Consider the following 24,834-nt stretch of genomic DNA (forward strand, 5'->3'; position numbering starts at 1 on the left):
CTAACAATAATTTTCTGGAATGGCATAGTGGGAAAACCTAAATATATTAAAAAAAAAAAAAAAAATGGCCAGGCCACAGTGGCGTATGTCTTTAATCCCAGCACTGGGTAGGCAGAGGGAGAGTTTGAGGTCAGCCTGGACTAGAGTTCCAGGACAGGGCTACAGGAAAACCCTGTCTTTGGAGGGAAAAAAAAAGTGGTCAACAGCAGAGAACTTACCTAGCATGTTTAAGGCCTGAGATCTGGATGCTCCCTAAGCATCACAAAACCCTAAAAACTCAAGTATTCAGTCTGGAAGCTCACCAACTGTTGCAGTCTCTGACGATCAGCACTGCCTGAGAACTTAGAACTACTTGGACCAAAGACTTGAGGATGACCCAACAAACCAAATGGCTTAAGAACCATCCATTAGCCTATAGAAACACGTCTGCCGTAAATCAAACAGTGAAGGGGAAGATGAACAGGAAACTCACTTACACAACTTAAGTAAAACAGCTCTCTGAACAGATAGGTTTCTCCTGTATCCCCAGAATCTAATAAATATGTATATGTATAATTCAGCTATCATTTGGCTTAAAAGGGCTTATTGGGAAATGTTATTTATATTATTTTCTACAGAGAAAATATTTTACTGTTTAAAATAACCCTGGACTTTTGAATTATAACCTGTTTTTATGTTAAAAAAAAAAAGTCCAAAAAATTAAAGCAAGAGCTTATCATGAGATGTCCTCCACCAAGTAGAGCAAATAACCCAGCAAATGCTAAGAAGTAACACTGACATGCTACAAAAGCCTACCTACATAAGCCTTTAAAAACAGATAAAAGAAACACTGCTGTAGGATGTCTTTCTGTGTGAATGTGTTGCTGATTGGTTGATAAAAAAGCTGTTTGGCCAATGGCAGGGCAGAATAAGGTTATGAGGTACATTCAAACTGAAGAGAAGAAAAGGGTAAGAGACATGAGCCCGCCACTGAAGGAGCAACAAGATGTCAGCAGACCAGTAACGCCAGACACATGCCAACATAGACTACCAAGATTGGGCCATAGACCATACAGTTCGTAATTAATATTAGTATTAAGCCTCTGAGTGATTATTTTATAATTGGCTATGGGAGCAAGGGTGGGAGAGATTGAACTGCAGGGCAAGGCAGGACCAGAGAACTTTCTGTCTACAAAACACCCTTGGAGTTTACTGGTTTCTTTTCATTTGCTGGGTGTGGTGGAGCACATGCCTTTAAAGCAGAAGCAGTCAAATCTATTGGAGGCCAGAGATAAACAGTTAGACCCTATCTCATTACTTTTCCAGATCACTAAAAAACATAACACCTTCTAACAACTTAATGAATTAAAAACCCATACAAAAGGTCACAAGTTCAGCAGGTCACATTAAATAATGCCCGATTCACCAAGCTTTCGTATTTTAAAACAATGTTCAGAAGCAAACCATCATCACAAATAAGACTTTTATTTGTTACTATTAAAAATCTGGATTTCAAACAGATTCTTGGACTGGTGGTTCATATCCATCCGCTCGTTCAACTTTAGCACCTGTCTCATCACCAGTAGCTTTTCCAGAACTACCACCTTCACCATGGAGCTCCATGAGCTTTCCCACTAAAAGGAGAAAAAGAATCTTATTATAAACAAGTACCATAACTAAAACAATGCTCTTCCACAGTGCAAATACACAAGAAAACAGACCATTATCTTGCTCTAAAATTTTACATGTAATGCTGGGTGGTGGTGGTGCACACCTTTAATCCCAGCAGAGGCCAGCCTAGCCTAGAGTACCAGGACAGGGCTACACAGCAAAACCTTGTCTCAAAAAAATTCCATGTAGAGAGCTGAAGAGTTGGCTCAGTGGTTAAGAGCACTTGCTCTTACAGAGGAACTGGGTTCAGTTCCCAACACCCATAGTTAGCTTGCAACCATCTGTTAAATCCAGTCCCAGGGGAACTGAAGCCCTCTTCTGGACACCAAAAGTCACCAGGAATATACATGGTGCCTATATATGCACACAGGCAAATTACTATCAATCTATGAAGTTTTAATCAGTCATTAAAAAAAAATGATGTATTTGTGAATCCTCATTTTTCACTTACATTCAAACTTGGGTTTCTTCAGCATTTTTACTTTTCTAACAAAGACATCATGAAGAGGATAAATGGACTGGCAAGCCTTTTCTATGTCTTTCCCAATGCTGTCTGGAATCCTGCAAGACCAATAAACTTTTAAAAACAACCAAGCAAACAAGAAATCCACCAAAGTATAGTTTCTCACATAAGCACTTTTCTTTACATTAAAAAAAAAAGAACCTTAGAAAATATCTAATGTGTAACGCAAGCATCCTAATTAAAGATGTTTATAATATCTAGCAACAAAATCAGTGCCTTCCTTTTTTACGTAACATCCTCTTAGCCATTTGTATTCTGCATGGGAACATCAGAAAAATGTAACAGTTATCAGTGTATATCAACTGGGACCGAAACATTTTCTCATCATGTATTCCCATACATTATTATGGAAAGTTCTGTCTATTATTTATTGTATATCTAACTTAACACACCAGTGATTTTTAATTAATGTCCAACTCTACGTTGCCACATACATCTTCTCTTACAGAAAGATGGTTCAATAGGTATTCAGGATGTTTTTTAAAGGAGGGGAAAAAAAACCCCACTTACAATTTATTAACCACCTCCTTCAAGTCATTTGTCTGCACTTCTCGGGTCATGATTTCCATCATCTTCTTCCGGATCTGGCGGACCTGCTGGTGCTGTGCATAAGAGGTCTTGCGTATCTGGTTGTTGCGTTTTTTAGTGAAACCAACACAGAACAGACGGAGCAAATAACCATCAGTTGTCTTGACATCCACGTGAGCTTCAATCATGGTCTAGAGAGAAAAGGATACTGTAAGCTCTAACAGTTTGTTTTTTTCTGAGACAAGGTCTCACTACTAGCTCTGGCTAGCCTTCCCTGTCTGTGTGCACCACCTCCACCAACCTTTGCAGCAGTTTTTAGGGCCTCAACCAATTCTTTAAATGCTAACATAAAGCTTGGAATGTCAAACCCATTATGTGACATAAAGTATAAATATCTAGTTTACACAACTTCCTTAAAGTGAAATTAAGGATGTCCCAAAATTCATTCTCTAAATGATTACTGTCATCTGACCCTTTACTTCTGTATCAATGCGTGCCTCCCCCCAAAAGAACAACTTTGGAAGTCAAATTCTAAGACAGCATACACAGGATGAAACCACATGAATTTGTTTTCATCTTTTAAAAAGAAAAAAATAGGTTGTGTGTGGTAGCTTTAATCCTAGCGCTCCAAGCAGGAGGCAGAAGAGATTGGATCTCTAATAAGAGTTTGAGTCCACCGTGGTCTACTTAGCAAGTTCCATCCCAGTCAAGGACATATGGTAAGACCCTGTCTCGGAGGGGGCAAAAAAAAATAACAGGCCAGATACAATGACACATTATCTGCAATCCTCCACTCAGGCAAATCATAAGTTCAAGGCCAGCTTGGTCTACATAGCAAGCACCATACCATAACAGGCTGGAGATCCTTTCTCCAAAGGAAAAAAGTAAAACTTCTGCTGTAAGAGCATTTTTAATTCTTTTTATTCCAAACTAAAGCCATGTCAAGGACTTAAATACATAATCCCATAGCTAGCTCCATATTAAAATTAAAAATCATAATTGGACCATATTTCCATCTTTTAAAGGGTCATTTTAGTGGCAAAATGATTTGATCTCTTTGCATTTTATAAATTATATACTTTGAGTTTTAAAACATACCTAGTATCTGCCATGAGTGGTGGCACATACCTTCAATCCCAGCACTCAGGAGGCAGAAGCAGATTCTCTTTGTGAGTTTGAGGCCAGCCTGGGCAGCATAGTTAGACCCTGTCTCAAAAAATAAAATAAAATCTCAAAAAAAAAAATCTTGACTTCCACAGCAAAAAGAATGTACCAATATTTATTAAACAATGTATGACTTCCAGAATTGCATCTGTAAGGGAATGTCAGAAAAACATGTAACGGTAAAATCAGTATGTTTCATTTGGGACCGAAACATTTTGTCATCATTCATTCCCATATACAATTTGCCAATACCATTACCTGGACACATCTGAATGGTCATTTCCTGAATCGATATGGTTATTGATTTCTGCTAGTCAATCACCTGCATCAGTTATCTCACCTTCACAACTCAATGAGCTTTTACAATAAAGAAATCAAGCTTGTTACTGTCCAAGGACAAAATAAATGGGGACTGAATGATATTAGCCCCACACCAAAAGCTCTACACTGTTATTCTTCACCATCAGAGACAATCAAATTAGCTAGAGCCACCTTTTCACTACAAACTCAAATGATGGCAGCCCTAAAATATTCTCTAACCTGGCAAAGCTGCTCCCTACCCATGTGTCCTTTAACAAGTAAATATTGGGCCAGGGGATGTAGCTCAGTATGTGGAAAGCCATAGTTCTACCCCCAGCACCCAAGGATACACAGCATCTTGGCCACAATTTAAAACTTTGTCAGCCACAAGGGCAGGAGAGGAAGAACTCAGACAAGTGGGTGAAAAACACTATTTGATCAGCTCTGCTTGCAGTTTTCATCTAGTAGCTAGCTCAACAATATATAAACAGCATGGGAAAAATAAAAACTGTTCATTCTTGAAGTTTAAGAAAAAATTACGTCATGACTTACTTCACTGACATATAATAAACACAGGAGGACCCAACTCTGGGGTCTTAATACCAAGAAAACAATCCAAGATTTGAAATGAAATCCAACTCTCCATTCCATGTTTTGATCCTTCCAATCACACCACACGCACTACGTGCTCAAATGCAGTCTGGGGTCTCACCTGCCACTTTTTGACCATGGAACACATTTTGTCCCGGGTAAGATCCATGCCATGGAAGTTAGTCAGACAGTTTTTGCCCTGAACATCCTCGGTAATTAGCTTGAATTTTCTAAATGCAACTTCGTCATTCTGTAGATCAGCAAGGCTCACTTCAAACACACGACCCTTGAGGCCATCAGATGCAATTTCTACAAAAGAACCAAAGATCCTGTTAACTTGTTATAAAAAAAAAATCCACCTAGACACCAGTGACTTACTGGCAACACCCAACCAAACATTTCTTGGTTAATTTTAAAAGCACCTCCTTGCTGCCACAAATGTACGAAAAACTAGCACCCCACATGCCAAGCCTGAAACCACTGGGCTGATTTTCCCATCCTAGGACACATGCAGCATCACAGGACACATGCAGCAGGCTGAGGACCAAGCAAAACAATTATACAGTACTCACTGGTTCCTTGAGTCCTCGTGACTAGTGTCTTTCCAATGTTTCTAATATTGAACATAGCCGGAGCTTTCACATCATACCAATCTTTCTTCGAAAATGGATCAACCCTGGATTTGGGAAAAACAGGCAGGCTCAAGCTTCTTGGTGGATCCTAAGATTACTACTGCCAACTTTAAACGTCCCTTATCCTCAATACTTCTGCCGACATAATGTCCCAGGCAGAATCTTAGGTTGGCTTGCATTTAATACAGAATGACGCCCCTCGCCGTGAGGGGAGCGTCCGTAAGGCTGGCTTGTCTGTCACCGGGACAAACCGGTAAGTTGGAAGCCATGCCTTCTCCACTCCACAGGCGGGAGCACATACTTCCTCGGAACCTGAAGCTCTCGTGATGTTAACTAGTCCCTAACAGGACCAAGTGGTAAGCAAGTGTCAGGAGCTCCCAGGCTCCATGAGGTCCCAGCACGGGAGTGACGTGGGGTCCCCCATATGCAGATGGACCACCAGGGTGACTGCCGAGCGTCCAGATGCAGGAGGGGCATTAAAAGTGCCTCGGGCTTCAAGCCACCCAGGATCCCACCGTGCGCAACACGCGAGCACGCAGCCTTCGCGACGGAAGCCCGGCTCACACCCGGCCGTGGCGGGGAGAGGCAGGCGGCCGTCCGGCCGGAGCGCAACCGGCCAGCGGCGTCGCCGCGCAATCCGCCCCGCATCGTCCCCATCCGCTCCCCGCTGCAGCCTAGAACCTGCCCACCAACCCCGGCGGGACCCAGAGACCGGCGCTCCGCAAAATCCACCACTTACACTTTCTTCTTGGCTCCCTTCTTGCCGCCTTTCGTCAGGCGCTTGTTCTTGCCGACCGCCATGGTGCTGCGGAGAGAGCCAAAAGGGCGGAAGTAGAACTCGCGCGAGAACTTACGCGAGCGGGGCGGGGAGCGCTGTCTACGTGACCCTTGCTCTTTCGCCCTTCCGGCTTTCACAGTCTCGCGACGCTAAGTCAGCGGCTCGCTTCCCCCGCAGCCCCCCCCTCCCGACACCACCGTGCCGCGACAGCGCCCCCGTGTGTCGGGAGGCCGCTCAGCGGGCCGCGGGCTGCCTAGGAGACTTCACAGTGGACAGGAGCGCGCCCGCCCGCCCTGGTGCACACATCAGGTTTCCTATGGTTTCCGTTGCCCTGAGGGTGGGAAGTTTCCGTACAGGGAGATGCCTACTGAGCCGTCTCCTGTTCTAACGCTGAGGGCATGTTTCTTCCCTAGAGCGTTGGCTTCGAATCAGAGACAGCAAATCCATGTTCAAGTGGTGCTTTGAACAGTACTTAGCCCTCCGACCTCTCTGGCCCTGGGTTCCTTCATGTGCAAAATGGGAATAATGATATGATCTACTTCAAAACGTTAGTAGCATTAAATAAACATAACTCCGGGCATGCTGCTCCTGTCCTGCGTGTTGATTTGGACTCTGATTAGACTCGAGTGTGGTTGTTCTGTGAACCGTCTTAGCCAGGGGTGGTAAGGCATGTCTGCAATCCCAGCGTTCTGGAGGCAGGAGGATAGCAAGTTGGAGGACAGCCTGGAGTATATGGTGAGTTCCAGACCAGACTGAACTACCTAGCAAGACAGACGGGGCCGGGTGACCATGGGGGGAGTGTATATATTTCTTACCCATCAACGCAAACAAAAGGCATTTCTGATACCAACTCCTGCCCAGTTTGTATACTTTCCTACATATCTCTTACACATTCGTAATCATATTTTTATTGCTTTCGTGTGCCTATGTGTGTGGTTCTGCATGTGTAACCCCAGCCTGTGTGTGGAGACCAGAGAACGACTCTCAGGAGTTGTTTCTTTCATCCTGTGGGTATATGGTTTTTTGTTTGTTTGTTTGTTTGTTTTTTCGAGACAGGGTTTCTCTGTGTAGCTTTGCGCCTTTCCTGGGACTCACTTGGTAGTCCAGGCTGGCCTCGAACTCACAGAGATCCGCCTGGCTCTGCCTCCCGAGTGCTGGGATTAAAGGCGTGCGCCACCACCGCGCGGCTCCTGTGGGTATATGGCCGGGAGTTTTTTTAGTAGAATGGGGGACTAGAGTGACTTTTAGTGGTAAAGCCTTAGCATGTCTGCGGCCCTGGGTTCCATCCCCAGCACTTCAAAAAGGCACAATGGAGTTCAACCCTTGGACCTAACTGCCCACCAATTTTCTTAATATACAGCCCCCTTCCCCATTTTTATGTTAGTTTTTTCAAGACGAGTCTTGCTCTACAGTTTGGGCTGACCTCAAACTTGCTTCTCACGCCTCAGCCTCCTGAGTGCTGACATGCTCCAACACATCCAGTTTAACTATACCAGCTTAGTAAAGCACAGCCTAGTGGGCCGTCACCTCAAGAGTGTAGCCCTGTGACCTGACCTGTACTGGTTTGGTACTCAGTTAACAGTGTATTGAGTTCCCTTCTCTGGCCAAAGCCAAACAAACAAACAAAAATAAATAAATAAAATTAAAAAAAAAAAAAACCCAGTGACCAAGCCAGAAATCAACTCCCTATTCACCGGAGTCCCAAGAAGTTTTAAATCTTTTTTTTTTTCTTCAAAATATATTGACTCTGATTTGAGAGGAGGGCTACTGTCATGTTGCCCTATATTTGGGAAATGACAAAAATGTCCCATTTCCAGTCCGATTATAAAGATAACATATACCCAGATGTCAAGACTAAATACAAGAAAGGAGAAAGCTGTATAGCTAAGGGAACACCATTAACTTTAAAGGAAATCATGGAGCCAGGGGTGATGGCACACCCCTGTAAACCCAGCGTTCAGAAGGCCAAGACAAGATTCTTTGAGGACAGCCTGGGCTACATAGTCTATCTCTGAAGACCTAAGACTGGAGGTGTTGTTCAGTTGCGGTGTATATCTAGAGTGAACAAGGTACTGGGTTCATTCCTCAGCACCATAAAAGAAATAAGTATGAGAGAGAGGGGGGGGGAGGGGGGGGAGAGAGAGAGAGAGAGAGAGAAAGAGAAAGAAAGAAAAATACCCAAAGTAGTAACAAGGAGCTGGGCGGTGGTGACACACGCCTTTAATCCCAGCACTCGGGAGGCAGAGGCAGGCGGATCTCTGTGAGTTCGAGGCCAGCTTGGTCTCCAAAGTGAATTCCAGGAAAGGCGCAAAGCTACGCAGAGAAACCCTGTCTTGAAAAACTAAAAAATAAAAAACAAACAAATAAATAAATAAATAAAATAACAAGGAATATTTGGCTAGAACTATTGTTATTTCAAGATGGAGTCTCTATATGTAGCTTAGGCTTCTCCCAGACCCCTGGCTTAAAGGACCCTCCCACCACAGGTTCCCAAGACTCTAGAACTCCAGTCATATTCTTCTGGCATCTAGCTGGAACGTCAAGTTCTTTTCGGCCATCGTTGTCTTTGCCTCTATCTTTAAGGGTGTGTGTGAATCCAACATACTTGAAATTCCCTCTTTGTCAATAGGGGCCTCTCCCCACGGCTCATTCACTCCCTCTCCTGTAAATGGTTTTTTTTTGTTTTTTTTTTTTTTTTTGGTTTTTCGAGACAGTGTTTCTCTGTGTAGCTTTGAGCCTTTCCTGGAACTCACTTTGGAGACCAGGCTGGCCTCGAACTCACAGAGATCCGCCTGCCTCTACCTCCCGAGTGCTGGGATTAAAGGCGTGCGCCACCACCGCCCGGCTCCTCTCCTGTAAATGGGCCTCTCATACCATCTCATCTCCTCCATGAAGCAACGCCACCGAACGGACACAAACTTCACAATCCGTACCATTTAACTTCTCAACAGACATTGGATGGGACCCGAAGCCTCACTAATCATGGCATCAAGATGCTCCTCACCTGGACTTCTCCTTCATCAAGGAAGCCGACCATGTGGTCCTTCTCTGTTAGTGAAGCTATCTTTGTTCCCATCAGTCATGTTCAAAGCTCTCGAACTCCCCGGTCTGTGACGGGCCATGCCTGGCAAACACATTGGACGTTGTACTCTGAGAGCTTTTCTTTGCCCTCTGGCTCTACTTGGTAGTCATTAAGTCCCATCACAGCCTTCATAGCCACAGCACAACTTCTACTCTCCAAGCTTTTAAATCTGAAAATCCCCTCTGGATTTCAGCTCCTACCTCCTTCTGCCCCAGCCTTCTAAATCAGTCTTCCTAAACTTGTAATCCCATCTGCAGTCCTTCAGTCTCTCCACATGTCTCAGCTGTCTGTAGTCTCCTACAGTCCTTATTTTATAATGGTGTGACTATATTTAACACTACTCAAGTGTACCCTCAGAGAGAGTTAAGATGAAGCCAGGAACGTATGTCAGAAATAGAGCATTCGTCTAAGGTGTATGAAGCCCTGGGTCTGATCTTCAGCACAGTTCACCAACCCTCCTTCCCCCACCACAAAAAAAAAAAAAAAAATTCAAAGATAGTAGATTTTATTTTTCTTACTTCAATTTAAAATGACAAAAACAAAGGGCTAGGAATGTAACCTAGCATGTTCATCTAGCATGCACAAAGCCCCGGGTTTTCATACCTAGCACCACATAAACTGGGCGTAGAAGCACAAGCCTGTGACACTGGGTGGTGCTGGGGCACACCATCAATCCCAGCAGTCCAGGTAATCCCAGCGTTCAGGAGGCAGAGGCAGGTGGATCTCTGAGTTTGAGGCCAGCCTGCTCTACAGAATGGGTTCCTGGACATTCAGTACTACACAGAAAATCCCTGTTTAAAAAAAGAAGAAACTCATCCCTGAAATCGCAGCCCTCAGGAAGTGTAGAGGATCAGAAGTTCAAGGTAACCCAAAACACATAGGGAGCTACCTAAGACCCTGTATCACTTTTTTTCTACTTTTCTTTGAAGTTTTAATTAATTAATTAATTATGAGTACACTGTCTGCATGTACACCTGCATGCCCGAAGAGGACATCAGATCTAATTATAGATGGTTGTGAGCCATCACGTTGTTGCTGGGAATTTACTCAGGTCCTCTGGAAGAGCAGCCAGTGTACTTAACTGCTTACCCATCTCTCCACCTGTATTACTCTGAATTCATCCCAGCATTCAGGAAGTGAAGACAATCAGATCTCTGTGTTAGAGGTTAGCCTGATCTACAAAGTGAGTTCCAGGCCTGTCAGATCTATTATAAAGGAGAATCTGGTTTATTATTGTTTTATTAATTGTTTAAATACTACATATTTTGGTCATATTTTCCCCTCCCTGAATTCCTCCCAGATCCTCCAGTTTCCCTACCCACCCAACTTTGTTATTTTCTCCTATCTTTCAAAAACAAAAAAATCCACAAAAATGAAAATCAAAACAAACAAGCCAAAGACCATTGCCAAAACAAAGCAAAATGAAACAAAAAGTCCACAAAAATACCGCTGAGTTAGTTTTGTGTTCACCAACTGCTCTTGGGCATGTGGCCTACCCTGGAGTGTGGTTGATACATATAGTGAGACTCCATTGGAGAAAATTGATTTTCTCCTTGTCAGTGGGGATCAGTTACAGATAGCTTCTTGGTTAGGGGTGGGACCCCGTATCCACTTCTCCCTCTTAGTGTTATGAGCCCATCAGGCTGGGACCTGTGCAGGTCCTGTGTTTGCTGACACAGTCTCCGAGTTCTCTTATGTGCATCAATCCTGTTGTGTCCGGAAGATGCTGTGTCCTTAGAGTCATCCATCATCTCTGGTTCTTACAATCTTTTTACTTCCTCTTCCGCATAGTTCCCTGACTCTTGAGGGGATGGAGACATCCCATGTAGGATGAGTGCTCCCATGTAGGACTGAGTGCTCCATAGTCTCACATTCTCTGCACATAGCCCAATTGTGAATCTCTTTGTTAATCCCCATTTACTGTAAGAAGAAACTTCTCTTGATGTGGCTAAGTGGGGCCCTGATCTATGGGTATGGAAGTATGTCATTGGGAGTTATGTTCCTTTAGCTAAATATTAGGTTTTCCCCTAAGACCATGACCTATCCTGTGGGAGCCCATTCTCGGGTTCCTCGTGGCTTTACCCTGCAGGTCCTCATAGAGGATGATTAGACCACGGGCCTGAGTGCAGGTGTCTGAGATGGTCTGCACTTGGCTGTGCTGGGGGAAGGAGGTCTCTTGCTCCACCCCTTGGTGTCTCTATAAAAACCCTGGGGCAGAGACAGTCGGGGCCCGTTGGAATAGGTTCCAGGCCCTCTCGAGGCTATCCTTTATTTTCTATCTGTTTATCTCCGCGATATTCTCCGCAATAAATCCTTCTATCTAATATTTCCTGCTGCTCGCACTCAAGAAAACTCTGGGGAACTGTGGGGGTGGTTGGGTAAACGCCCCACAGAATGGCGCCATGAACAGGGACTAAAGAAAAAAAGGGGGGGACTAAAAAAAGGGGGGACTAAAGACAAATGAACAGGGACTAAAGACAAAGTAATAGGGACTAAAGATAAAGGAAAATAATGGTTTTATTACAGAGTTTTTGGCGAAAGTGCTGAGTTCAGCCCTGCCAGTGGATGAGGCATGCCGGTGTTATGGAAAATATATATTTTTTATATATATTGAGAGGCAGGGGTTTTATCCTCGAGAGAAAAAGAAAGCGGACTGGAAGGATGTCCGATGCTGCAGCGAAATTCTCGTCTGTCAAAATTTTCTATCTTCTATCCCTTAATTTCTATCTGTGAAAAATAAGTATAAGGCACAGGGTAGTAATATAGTATAGGAAAAACTTAGAAGTGTAAGATTGTGTAGAAAAAAAATAAGGCAACTAGACAGGAAAAACTCTACAATTTTCTCACTTTGGGGGATATAAACGCAAACTGGGAAAAAAAATCTTTCTTTGGGCTTTTTGGGTAGTAAAAAAGCTCTTCTCTGAGCTTTTGGGGAAGAAAAAGTTTCCTATGGAAGCTTTTGACCTGGGGACAGCTGAAATGCTAAGTCCAAGCTGCGGGAGAAAGTGATTTCTCCCTGAGGCAAAAATGGGGGTGTAAGAAGTCAGTTTAAAGTTGGGAAGTTTTGGGAAAAGTTGGTCTTTCTCTTGGGAAAAAAAAAATCTTAAACTATAAAGCTTTTCTTGGAAAATTTGGGGGAAAAAAATCTCTCTAAAAAGCCTTAATCTTAAACTTAAAAACTAAAGCCTTTAACTTTCTCTCAAAAGGGCAAAAATTAGAATCACCTGAAGATATTAGTATGGGGACCACCTGTGATTACCTCCCCATCACTGCAATAGGAAAAGTAAATAAGTAAACCTGATGTTGTCCACAAAGAGAGGAACAGATAACTAACAGTTAGCTGCTAGCTCGCTAGTAAAGTTTTATGAATTGAAGTTTACAGAGAAATGCCTGGCAAAGAATACATAAGATGCTAAAAAAATATGCTTCCTTTCTTCCTTTTCCTGAGTCCCCTTACCTTGTACCAAAAAAGAAAAGGAGATTTACATATCTTTTTCTGGAGACAAGGCCTCACTATGTAGCCTTCGCTGGCCTGGAACTCACCATGTAGACACAGAGATTCACCTGCTTTTGCTTTCTGATCACTGGGATTAAAGGCATGTCCACCATCCCTGGCCGGAAATTATTTCTAATAGCTATTTATCAAAATACACTTGGGACCAATCAATAAGGATTATGTACATGAAAATTTTCATAACTTGTTACCCACAAAATTTATCCATCTATCAACATATGGAATGATATAACAAATGAATGAAATTGCATTGCAAAATTTAGAGATTGGCATGGCAATGCACACCCATATTCTCAGCACTTGAAAATTAGAGACTACTTTTAACTACATAGGGAGTCCAAGGCCTGTCAGGGTACCTGAGACCCTGTCTCTAAAACAAGAAATATTAACCCCAAGGATTAGAGCCAGAGAAAGATGCCTTTGACAAGAGGGGAACTGAACAAAGAATAATTGTAAAGAAAATAAATGAATTTGTTTACACATGTATTTACTTATAAATAGATGAGATTAGGAAGGAAAAAAGGCCCTTCCCCAGGCTCAGGGATTTTAGGTCTGGTACGGTAAGGAGATTAGATAGTATAGACACACATATACTGTAATACTACATACAGATATTATAAATGTGCTGGCTAGTTCTATGTCAATTTGGCATAAGCTAGAGTCATCTGACAGGAAGGAACCTCAATTGAGAAAATGCCTCCATAAAAATCAAGCTATAGGCAAATCTATATAACATTTTCTTAATGATTGATGGGGGAGAGCCCAGCCAATTGTGGGTGGTACCATCCTTGGACTGGTGGTCCTGGGTGCTATAAGAAAGCAGTCTGAGCAAGCCATAGGAAGCAAGCCAGTAAGCAGCATCTCTCCATGGCCTCTGCATCAGCTCCTGCCTCCAGGTTCCTGTCCTGTTTGAGTTCCTGCCTGACTGCTTCCATGATTAACAGTGATATGGAAAAGTAAGTGAAACAAACCCTTTGCTCCCCAACTTGCTTTTGGTCATGGTCTTTCATCACAGTAATAGAAATTGTGATTAAGACAACACGTTACTACTGTTTTGATATGTATTGCTGTCTCCCCCACTTCCCAAAGTCCAGGCTGTGTCAACCACCAAACTCATTATGCATAGATCAAGGCAGACTTTGAACTCCTGATCCTTCTGCCTTCACTCACTAAGTACTGGGATTACAGGCATGTGCCATCATGCCTAACTTAAGAGTCTTCCATTAAATGCACAATTCTCTTTCCTATTCAAATGATATTTTTTTTGTATCTATGCATTTGTGGTCATTGTAATAAGATCTTTTACTAATCAATCAGATATGTATTTCCTCAGTAATATTATCGAGGTGTGTAGTGACCTTTTTCTACTCAGAAGATACTTTATTTTAAGATCTTCGCAACAGCACGGAGAGTGTAATTTGCAGTTAATTGACCTGACTTAAGCTCCAGCTTCCTCGCCAGCTAGTTAGTAATCACAGGCCAGTCACTTGATCCCTGACTTTTAGGTGCCTGCAAAATGGAGATAATAATAATTGTCCTACCCTGCTCAAAGGATCATTAAAAGTGGGAAATACGCAGACCAATGGCTCTTGTCAGTTCGCACCTCAAGCCTACGCTAGCATCCAGAACAGTTTAGTTCATTTTATCTTCAGAATTCTACTGATTCACTCGGTATCAGTAGAATGTGGGGTAGCATTTAAACTGCCAACTCGGAACACCTTGAAAGTGAATGCGGACAGAGTTTCTCCTTCCTGAAATACCACATAACCTCAGTTTTCTATCCCCAGTCCTGTTTCTGCATTTCTCCTTCCTGATAATTGCTAAAACGAGAAGTGTTTTAAGCAGTTGAAGCCTCCGATAGTTACACTGGAAACACAGTACCAAGAAAAGAGTTTTTCTCATAGTTTGTCAGTAGGTGAGAAAGTTAACATGGACAAAGTCTCGAGCTAGTAGAAGAATCATTCCCATGAGCTCACTCAGTCTCTGGGGTCAAAGGAGGAAACAAGACTCAGTGGTTTTGTGATTTGCCCCAAACCACACTGTTGAGGAAGTGGAAGTGGAGCCAAATGTCTAAGCACAGAGATTACATTTTTCTGGAGCTGCTGACCTTTGGGTGCCTGTTCTGAGGGCCTGGGGGAAACCTCTTGTATTTGTCAATCAGTGTCAATATTCCTATTCTGTGTGCTCTTATTCATTTATTTATTCATTCATTCATTTCTTTAGGCAGGGTTGGAGATCAAGCCCAGGACCAGGTGAGCAGTCTCCCGATAAGCCTCTCCTCAGCCCGGTGTTCTTTGGGGTGATGGTCAGTCCTGAGAGCTACAAGACGAGACACGGAAGCCGAAGAAAGCAGTATTTACTGTACTCCCAGGTTCTGGAGAGGAGGTCACTGGCTGCCACCCAATGATCAGTGCCAGGTTAGGTCAGGTGACCGAGCTGTGGAGAGCCAACAGTAGAACCTTGTGGGGAATTTCTGTAAGACAGGAAAGGCGGGGCAGAGTAAACAGCTTAAATCAGGCTAGTTTGGATAGTTGCAGGTAGCCTAAATTCTAGGGCTGATTTTTAGTTGCCTTTTACCTAGGTCTGTGAAGACCAGTGCAGAGCAGTATTGCCTTCTGCCTTGCATGTGCCTTTGCCAACTCCTTGCACGTTACATAAGGCATGCTGATTCTTTACTTTTTTTCAGAACCGACTAGCTTCACAGGGGCATCTGTCCCCAGCAGCAAAGGTTTTCCGATGTTAAAACATCATAATATACAGAAAATAAAGATCTGTAGAAAGAGCATGGGGGTGGTGGTGGAGAAAGAACATAGGTTTGTAACAACACAGGTTACTTCTATGGAAACCCATACCTTTGTGTGTTCTGAAGTAAGAGGAGTCAAACCACATACCAATATATAGAAAATATATAACAACCTCTACTTAGGGACTAGAGATGTAGCTTAGCTGGAAGAGCACTAGCCCGGCATGCACAAAGCCCTGGGGTTGCTCCCCAGCTCCTTGTAAACTGGGTGTGAGGATACATGCCTGTAGTCCTAGCATTCAGGAGATAGAGGCTTAAGAAACACAAAGTCAGGGCTGGAGAGATGCTCAGCTAACAGTCTTGGTGGCACATGCCTTTAATCTCAGCACTCCAGACCTCTGTGAGTTCCAAGACAGACTTGATGAATTTCAGGGTAGACAGGTCTACATAGTGAGACCCTGTCTCAAAAAAAAAACCAAAAAAACAAAAAACAAACAAACAAACAAACAAAAACCCAGAAACAACAACAAAGTAGCATTCATAACATTGAATGTGAATGAGTCAGCTAGTCCAATTTAAAGGTATAGGCAGACAGGATTTAACAAAAGTAGTATGTACACGAGACAGATTTAATATCTTACTTTTTATTGAGTATAAGTACTTTTCCCGCATACATGTCTGTGCACAATGTGTAAGCATGGTGCCCCAGGAGGCCAGAAGAGCACATCATATCCCCAGAAATTGGAATTTAGACAGCAAGCCACTGTATGGGTGCTGGGAACCAAACCTGGGTCCTCTGCGAGAACAGCAAGCGCTCTTAACCACTAAACCATCTGTCCAGCCCTGAGACCGTATTTAGATTCAAATGTAGAAGTAAAACAATGAAGAAACAGCTAGGCATGGTGGCTCATAACTTTAATCTCAAGAAACGGGGGATATCTGTGAGTGAGGCCAGCCTGCTCTACAAAATGAATTCCAGGCTAGGCAAGGAGATCCAGTCTCAAAAGGAAGAAGGAGGGGGAGAGAGGTATCATGAAAATGGAAAAGAAGTGGGAGTTCTGGGCATGGCTGCACACACATGTGATCTCCGCAATCCAGAGACTGATTTAGGAAGAGCTCCACTTGGAGACTGACCTGCTCTAGTAATATGACCCTGTCTCAAAAACTAGAAAAACCCAACAAACAAACAACACCGTGGAGTGACTCTACTATTATCAGATGAAACAGAACAGATGTGATAGCAGACAATGTTACTACAGGTAACACAGTGATAAAAGGGTAATTCACCAAGCAAAAGCCAGACCAAGGAAGAGAGGCTGGAGATGGCTCCGAGGGTAAGAGCACTGCCTGCCAAAGGGCCCGAGTTCCATCCACAACACCCACACGGTGGTTCACAACCATCTGTAACTCTAGTACCTGGGGGTCCCTGTGGGTTCCAGGCACACATGTGGTGCACAGACTTACATACAGGCAAAACACCCATATACATACATTTTTGTTTGTTTTCGTTTTTTGAGACAGGGTTTCTCTGTGTAGCCTTGGCTGTCCTGGAACTCGATCTGTAGACCAAGCTGGCATAGAATTCACGGAGATCCACCTCCCTCTGCCTCCCTAGTGCTGGGAATAAAGGCATGCGCCGCCACCCAGATTAATTTTAAAAATTTCGAAGAGATAATATAAAGTGTATTCTCTAAGAAAAGCCAATACTAGAAAGACACTTATTCATTTAAAAAAAATGAGGAGTTTGGAGAGATGGTTCAGTGGTTAAGAGCACCAGCTGCTCTAGAGGATCAGGGTTCAATTTTCAGCACCCACATAGCAGCTCACAACCATCTGTCACTCTAGTTCCAGAGACCTGGCACCCTCTTCTGGCCTCCTTGGGCACCAGGCACACATGCGTTGCACAGACATACATGCAAGCAAGACACCTACAAACGTTAAAACATCAACAACAAAGATACAAATGTAGTACAGCCAGGTTGCAGGATACAACAACAATTCTAAAAATATCTTCTATATGTTAGCAATAACAATCAGAAAATGATATTAAGATAATAATGAGAACAGTGGGTCGAAACTGGACAGGGGCCAGCTCAGGTTAGGAACCCACCTAGAAAGCGAAAGTTCCAAAATGTCTTGCTTCTCTGGCCAGAAGGGAGCTCTGGTTTCTTATCTAATCCTAAATGGGCACCATGCCTGCAGGCTCTTGTGTGAGGGCGGGGCTGAAACTCCAGTCCAGACCTCAACTCTTTCAGCCAAGGAGCTCCAGATTTTCATGGTAGAAATGGGTTATTTCCATTCCCCAATGTCAGCCCATCTCCTAAGTGATTTGTGGTTGCCTCTTCCGAGGAGGGACTGTTAGTGCAGCAGTAGAGACACACTAAGAGAAACTATTCCCTTTCGGTCAAGAGAATGGTCAAGAGAATGGAATCTCTAGCCTGGGTGGAGACCTACCAGTCCAGTTTGGCAGGTCAACCACTTGGCTAAGGGTCCACCCCTCAGGAAGGAGGATCCACCCTAAACCATGCTGAAGAGATAGAAAGAATGATTATTCCTTAGGGAGATACTGTAGTTTCCTTTCCAAATCCCTGCTCTCTCTGCAGCCACGGACAGAGCCGCAGCTGTGAAGCTTCATTAGTCTGCCTGCTCTCCTGAGCTGCTGAGAAAATTGTAACTTTTCACTTTCTTTTTAATGTTGAGAGGCAGAGGTAGGCAGATAGATCTCTGTGAGTTAGAGTGCTGGGATTAAAGGCTTGCACCACCACAGCCCTGCTGCCTGTTTGTTTTCTAAATGAGAGAGAGAGAGAGAGAGAGAGAGAGAGAGAGAGAGAGAGAGAGAGAGAGAGAGAGAGAGTAGATTTGGGTGGGTGGGTAGGGAGGGAGAGCTGGGAGGAGTTGGGGGAGGGGAACTGTGATCAGAACATATTGTATGAAAAAATACAATTTTCAATAAAAATTAAAATTATATAAAAAACTCAAATTCATGTCCATTTCTATCCTTTTAAAAGAATCCTTTCCTTATCACCTTGTGCTTCACCTGCAGGTGAAAAAAGGAAGGTGGGCATATTCAAACACAGATTTGTTCACAAATATTCACTGCAGCACAATTTGAAACAGACAAAAGCGCTAACCTAAAATGCTCACCAATGAGAGGATGAATAAAAAACGGAGAATCATTCAGCTATAAAAAGACCGTCTCAGCCGGCGGTGGTGGCGCACGCCTTTAATCCCAGCACTCGGGAGGCAAAGGCAGGCAGATCTCTGTGAGTTCAAGGCCAGCCTGGGCTACCAAGTGAGTTCCAGGACAGGCTCCAAAGCTACACAGAGAAACCCCGTCTGGGGGGGGGGGGGGGGGAGGTGGTGGTGGTTGGGGATTTAGCTCAGTGGTAGAGCGCTTGCCTAGCAAGCGCAAGGCCCTGGGTTCGGTTCTCAGCTCCGGAAAATAAAAAAATAAACAAACAAACAAATAAGTAAAAAGACCGTCTCTAACACACACTACAGACCAAACTTAGAAGCACCTGAGAGAAAGAGCTCAGGTGCAAAGACCTTAGAATGTGTTTGCCTGTTTATTGTGGTGCCAGCGCTTGTAGCTGAGGGCTTCACGCATGCTCAGTGTATACTCTATTCCTGAGCTACATCTCCATCCCTGTAAAGACACTGAATATCAGTAGTGGTCATCTTTATGTTTTGCATATTTTGCCACTCTTAAACAAACCAAGCACTCATCTACCATTCAGCCTAAGAAGTGAAACATTTAAGGAGCTGGAGAGATGGCTTAGCAGTTAAGGGTACCGGCTGCTCTTTCAAAGGACCTGGGTTCAATTCCTAACACCCACATGGTGGCTCACAATCATCCTTAATTCCAGTTCCATGAGATCCTACAACCCTCTTCTGATCTTGAGCACCAGGCACACACATGGTGCACATACATATATGTAAGCAAAACATTCATATACATAAAATAAATAATCTAAAAACCAATTACAAAGAAATAAAGCATTTAAGTACAAAGAATGGCATGCTAAATTTAACAATGAAAATGAATTTATTATTATTTATTTTTGAGGTGCTGGAAAATGAACCTAATGGCTTTGTACATGTCAGGTAAGCTCTCTCTCACTGCACTAGACCCTCATCCCTATTTTTCCCCCACAAAAGCAACTTATAGCATTTTATTTCATGACATACCACATGCCAAAATATACAGTTGAGAATTTCTTGGAAGGCTGTGAAGGCCAAGTGGCTTACTGATCAGCAAAGTGATATGGCCAGGACTCTGATGTAGGAAAACTGCCTGGTTTGGTTTTGTTTTCTGAAAGCTAGGTAGGTTGTTGGAACTACTGAGCTCAAGTGATTCTCCTGCCTCAGGGCCCCCCATGGCAGTGGTAGTCCTCAGGTGTACTGCCTCTGGCTCCCGCAAAACCATCAAGTTAAAACTCTGATTGGCCTGAATTCCTTGGTTGTTTGTTTGGTTGGTTGTTTTGGTTGTGTTATTAGTTGTTCTTTTTTTTATTAATTAATTAATTTAGTGTGTATAGTGTGTGTATATTGAGTGTGGACACACTGTTGGCATTTCTGGCCACTCCCCCAGACACGTGACCACAAATGGCGCTGTCCAATACCCAGGCAAGATGCTTAGTCATTCCAGGGCCTTACGTCCTACATAATCCATGCACATAATTTGCTTGCAACGTGATCATGCAATCTATGTGCAGGCGTGGTATAGCTACATAAGCCCATATGCACATGTGCGGGAGAATCCATAAAAAGCGGGTCACAGACCCCTCCCTCCTTTCTCTCCCTGCACAACCATTTCTCATAGGCCTAAGCACTCCCCTCTGTTCCCTTCCCCTATTAAACTCTTATAGTGGGTTTTTGTTGTGCCTCATGGCTTTTCTCCCATGGTAAACAGCACCACTTAATGAATAACATAGCGCCACATAATAACTAGCACACACACATACCATGGCGCGTGTGGAGGACAGAGGGCAACTTTGGGGGAGTTGTTTTAAGGCAGGGTCTCTCTCTTGTTTCTGTCTTTAGACAGCTGCTCCAGGCTAGCTGGCCTGTGAGCTTCTGATGGAGTCTCTTGTCTTTGCCTCCACCTCACCACATGAGCAGGGTGCTGGGATTGCCGCCAGGTCAGGCCACGGCATCCAGCTTTTTACATCGATTTTGCGGATCCAACTCGGGCAGTCAGGCTCGGCTAACAAGAACACGCACTTTTGAGCGTATTACTGAACCATCTCTTGGGTGCTTTGGTTTTGCTCTGTGTGTTTTGTCTTGGTGTTGGTTTTGGTTTGAGGAAGGGCTCACTCTAGCCTGGGCTGATTTGGAACTGACTCTGTAGCTCCGTGTGGCTTCAAAGTCACTGCCACCCTCCCACCTCTGATTGCTGAGGTCTGGGATCCCAGGCCTTCACCCCCATGCCCTTTTTGTTGTGGTTTTGTCAATAGTATTTGCAGTGCAAGGGACTGAACCAGGCACTGAAATCCCTTTCAAGGCTTGTACTAAAGTGGTGGAGGCAGGAAGGGAGAGAGACCTGTGGAAGTTGATCTGATGGTGGACCCGTGGTCTTCATTTATACCTACAGCACTCACAAGTCTAATTCCTCAGCAGCCAGAGTCTGTACCAGAAGATACAGAGCAGTGATTCCAGATCCAGCCCCATCTGGAGTCCCCAGGAAAGGGATCCAACCAGATCAGACCAGGAGACAACAGACAGCCTTTGCTATTGCTGTTGTTATTAAACAAGGCCTTCACAATATTTGCTTTCTTATTTTGGCCTTTAAGACAAGCTGTATTTGTTTGTGCTTTACTGACCATTTCCTAAGTAACCATAGGGAACTTTCTGATCAATTCTGTCATTTTACAACCTTGGGAAGAATTATTCTACGAACGAGTAGATTGAGGTTCAAAAATATTAAGATTAAGGGTAAGGGCACTTGACTCCAAGCCTGTGTACTTTTTTTTTTTTTTTTAAGATTCATTTATTTTTCTTTTATGTTTGGGTGTTTTTTTCTGCATGTTATGTCCACGCGCCACATGTTTACAATACCCTCAGAGACCAGAAGAGGGTGTTGGATCCTCTGGAGTTACATACCTCTGTCAGCTGCCCTATGGGACCTGGGAACCAAATCTAGGACCTATGAGAAAGAGCATCCAGTGCTCTTAACCCCTGAGTCGTCTCTCTAGCCCTCAAAGCCTGTGTACTCTTTTAAAAAATTTAAAAAATAAAATAAAATAAAATTAGGAAACTAGTGTGTACTGGCTGCTTTTGTGTGTCAACTTGACACAAACTAGAGTCATCAAAGGAAGGAGCCTCCTTGAGGAAATGCCTCCATGAGATCCAGCTGTAAGACATCTTCTCATTTAGTGATCAATGGGAGAGGGCCCAGCCCATGGTGGGCAGTGCCATCCCTGGGCTGCTGGTCCTGGGTTCTATAAGAAGGTGGGCTGAGCAAGCCATGGGAAGCAACGCAGTAAGCAGCACCCCTCCATGGCCTCTGCATCAGCTTCTGACCTGTTTGGTTCCGGTCCTGACTTCCTTCAGTGATGAACAGCAATGCTGAAGTGTGAGCCAAATAAACCCCTTCCTCCCCTACTTGCTTTTTGGTCCTGGTGTTTCGTCGAAGCAATAGAAATCCTAAGACACAGTGTTTTGCTGTCCTGATCTGTCTCTGTTGCATTTAAGCCTATTTTTCACACAGAATGGCCAGTACAAACTATTAACTTTCTAGGAGCTTAAACCTAATTATTTTAATTAGTCTGTTGGAGAGCCATACAAAACTTTTTAAAAAAATGTTTATGTTTTTTTTTTTAAAGAAAATTTTAAGCTTGTGCTGTGCAATGGTAGTGCATTCCTTTAGCCCCCAGGAGACAGAGGCAGGTGGATCTCTCAGTTTGAAGCCAGCCTGGTCTGCAGAGCGAGTTCTAGGACAGCCAGGACTACACAGAGAAACCCAGTCTTGGAAAAAAGGAAAAAAAAAAAAAAGAATATTAAGTTTGTGGTATGGAAAATAACATAAAACCAAAGAGCAAGGTCACACTTCTGAGATGCAGTGTGACAGCCTCCATCAAAGATTGGACCAGTGAAGGTGACGGGTATCATAGAAGAGAGGGGGACTCAACCAGAAAATCAAAGACTGGGAGGGAGCCCAAGGTGTCCGACTGGGAGTCACTCTGCTCTTCCGTAAGAATTCATCTCATTCCTGGAGGGAAAGAAAAGGTGACCTCCGCAGCTCAGAGGCAGACAGGCCCAGGCACCAACTCGGAGTGAATGAGACTTATCTTCACAAAAGATCAGCTGGCTCAGGTTTCTTTCTGCTCCCTCCCCTCTTACCACTGAGCCTTTGGGAAAAGCTCCTGTAAATGTTTCAGGCTGACTTAACTATGCCACAGGGACTGAAGGTAATAGATCTCTCCATCTTGAACCAAAGGTTACTAGGAGGGAGTAGGTCCCCCTGAGGCCAGCCTGTGGGTGACAGCATTGACTGCAGCTCCCTCCAGGGAGGTAAAACTCAGGACACCAGAGCTGGGGGTGGAGCAACCTCTGCACTGGTCCCTCTAGTCGGGGACAGTAGCTTTCCCTCCACTTCCTGCTGTGATTAGCACTGAGGGGCCAGGGGGTCCTTATCTCTTGTCTCAGAATGGCTCTGTGCTTTATAAACCAAAAGTCAGATCCATTAATGAGTCATGATATCAAGTAAATGGATGTCAGAAAAATTACCAGAGCAGCGAGGGAAAAGGAGATTCTCACTCTGGAGTTTAACTGAAGTCTGTCATCAACTGAACCCCACAGCGCAACTAACACATTGCTGTGAAGGCTGCCAACCCAGAGTCAATATTTCACACACACACACACACACACACACACACACACACACACGCACATGCACACGCGCGCACACACACACACACACACACACACACACACACACACTTTTCCCATGTTGAGACAGTTTCCTGAATCCGAACTCCCTATGTAGCAGAGAATAAACTTAAGTTTCTAATCCTCCCGTGGCCACTCCTAGAGCGCCGGGGTTACAGTCGTGTGCGACCATTCACAGCTTTATTTGACACTGGTGGCTCCACTCTGGGCTTTGGGCATGCTAGGCAAGCATTCTAGCCGCTGGGCCGCAGTCCTCTGGAGCAGCGGTTCTCAGCCTTCGTAACGCTGCGACCCTTCAATACAGTTCCTCATGCTGTGGTGACCCCCAACCAGAAGATTATTTTTGTTGCTACCTTGTAGTTGTGATTTGCTACTGTCATGGACTGTAATGTAAATATTTGTGTTTTCCGATGGTCTTAGGCAATACTTGTGAAAGGGTTGTTTGACCGCCTGAAGGGGGTACAACCCACAGGTGGAGAACCACTGCTATAGAGAGATTTTTTTTTTTTCAGATAAGAGTGTCAAAATAGGAATGAACCATGCTTATAGCCTGAGCACAAATGACCTTGAGTATGGCCTTACTCCTCTTCTGGATATTTTCTGGGAATCTCATGAAACTATTCTGTTTACAAACATAACCTTACTTTCCTATGACCCAGGGTTTTGTTTTGTTAGCTCTTAACCCTGTCTGGTACACCTTAGGAAACACCCTGTGATCTCAATTAAATTCCTTAGCCACACCTTGAAGATAATAACTTCATCACAGTAAGTGTGATTCTTTTTTTTTTTTTTTTTGTTTCTCTGTGTAATCTTGGCTATCCTGGATCTCGCTCTGTAGACCAGGCTGGCCTCGAACTCAGAGATCCGCCTGCCTCTGCCTCCTGTGTGCTGGGATTTAAGGTGTGCGCCACCACCGCTTGGCTGTAAGTGTGATTCTTATTGGCCAGCCGGTAACCATGCTCTTAGCTGTCTCCTCTTCTGTCCCTGGAGCACCTTTGTACTGACTCCTACACTTAAAGCTGTTTTAAGAATCTCTCAGGTCAGCCATGATACACATAACTTTAGCCTCGATACTCAGGAAACAGAGGCAGGGGGATGCTTGTAAGGACAAGACCAGCCTGGTCTACCTAGTAAGACCTTGTCTCAAAAAGAGAGAGAGGGAGAAAGAAAGAGAGAGAGAGGGCTCAGTGGTTAAGAATGCTAACTGTTCTTGCGGAGGACCCAAGTTCAGTTCCCAGCACCCACATCAAGCATTGGCTATAACTCCAGCTCCAGGGGATCCAATGCCTCTGGCCATCTTGAGCACCTGACATATGTACACACACACACACACACACACACACACACACACACACACACACACTAAATCTTTTCTTTTTTCTTTCTTTCTTCCTTTTTTAATTTTTAATTTTTTGAGATAGACTTTCTCTGCGTAGTCC

At 44.0% G+C, this 24,834-nt stretch overlaps 1 protein-coding gene, 1 long non-coding RNA gene and 2 other non-coding genes across 4 annotated transcripts; 1 reads left to right on the forward strand and 3 right to left on the reverse strand.

Annotated features, from left to right (window-relative positions):
* Positions 1 to 1,448: 1,448 nt before the first annotated feature.
* Positions 1,449 to 6,260, reverse strand: Rps3a (ribosomal protein S3A). Its single transcript, XM_059265564.1, has 6 exons — positions 6,128 to 6,260; positions 5,329 to 5,432; positions 4,878 to 5,065; positions 2,684 to 2,892; positions 2,102 to 2,211; positions 1,449 to 1,613 (listed from the first exon to the last, which is right to left on the reverse strand). The coding sequence occupies exons 1-6, from the start codon at positions 6,187 to 6,189 to the stop codon at positions 1,492 to 1,494; spliced, it is 795 nt and encodes a 264-aa protein (XP_059121547.1). The 5' UTR covers positions 6,190 to 6,260; the 3' UTR covers positions 1,449 to 1,491.
* LOC131913923 (small nucleolar RNA SNORD73) lies at positions 2,438 to 2,506 on the reverse strand. The gene has a single exon (XR_009379994.1). It is a non-coding gene; the product is annotated as a small nucleolar RNA SNORD73 (small nucleolar RNA).
* Positions 4,023 to 4,095, reverse strand: LOC131913922 (small nucleolar RNA SNORD73). The gene has a single exon (XR_009379993.1). It is a non-coding gene; the product is annotated as a small nucleolar RNA SNORD73 (small nucleolar RNA).
* A 75-nt stretch (positions 6,261 to 6,335) lies between the features above and the next one.
* LOC131913134 (uncharacterized) lies at positions 6,336 to 6,748 on the forward strand. Its single transcript, XR_009379822.1, has 2 exons — positions 6,336 to 6,475; positions 6,580 to 6,748. It is a non-coding gene; the product is annotated as an uncharacterized LOC131913134 (long non-coding RNA).
* The last annotated feature ends 18,086 nt before the right edge of the window (positions 6,749 to 24,834 follow it).

Source organism: Peromyscus eremicus, chromosome 6 (genome assembly GCF_949786415.1).
Source record: "Peromyscus eremicus chromosome 6, PerEre_H2_v1, whole genome shotgun sequence".
Classification (NCBI taxonomy): Eukaryota; Metazoa; Chordata; class Mammalia; order Rodentia; family Cricetidae; genus Peromyscus; species Peromyscus eremicus.

Coding starts and splice junctions, on each gene's coding strand:
- Rps3a (XM_059265564.1), bottom strand. CDS start 6,189: ATGGCGGTCGGCAAGAACAAGCGCCTGACGAAAGGCGGCAAGAAGGGA. Junction 2,212..2,683: donor AAGGAGGTGGTTAATAAATT/GTAAGTGGGGTT, acceptor TTGGTCTTGCAG/GATTCCAGACAGCATTGGGA. Junction 1,614..2,101: donor GAAGAAACCCAAGTTTGAAT/GTAAGTGAAAAA, acceptor TTCTCCTTTTAG/TGGGAAAGCTCATGGAGCTC.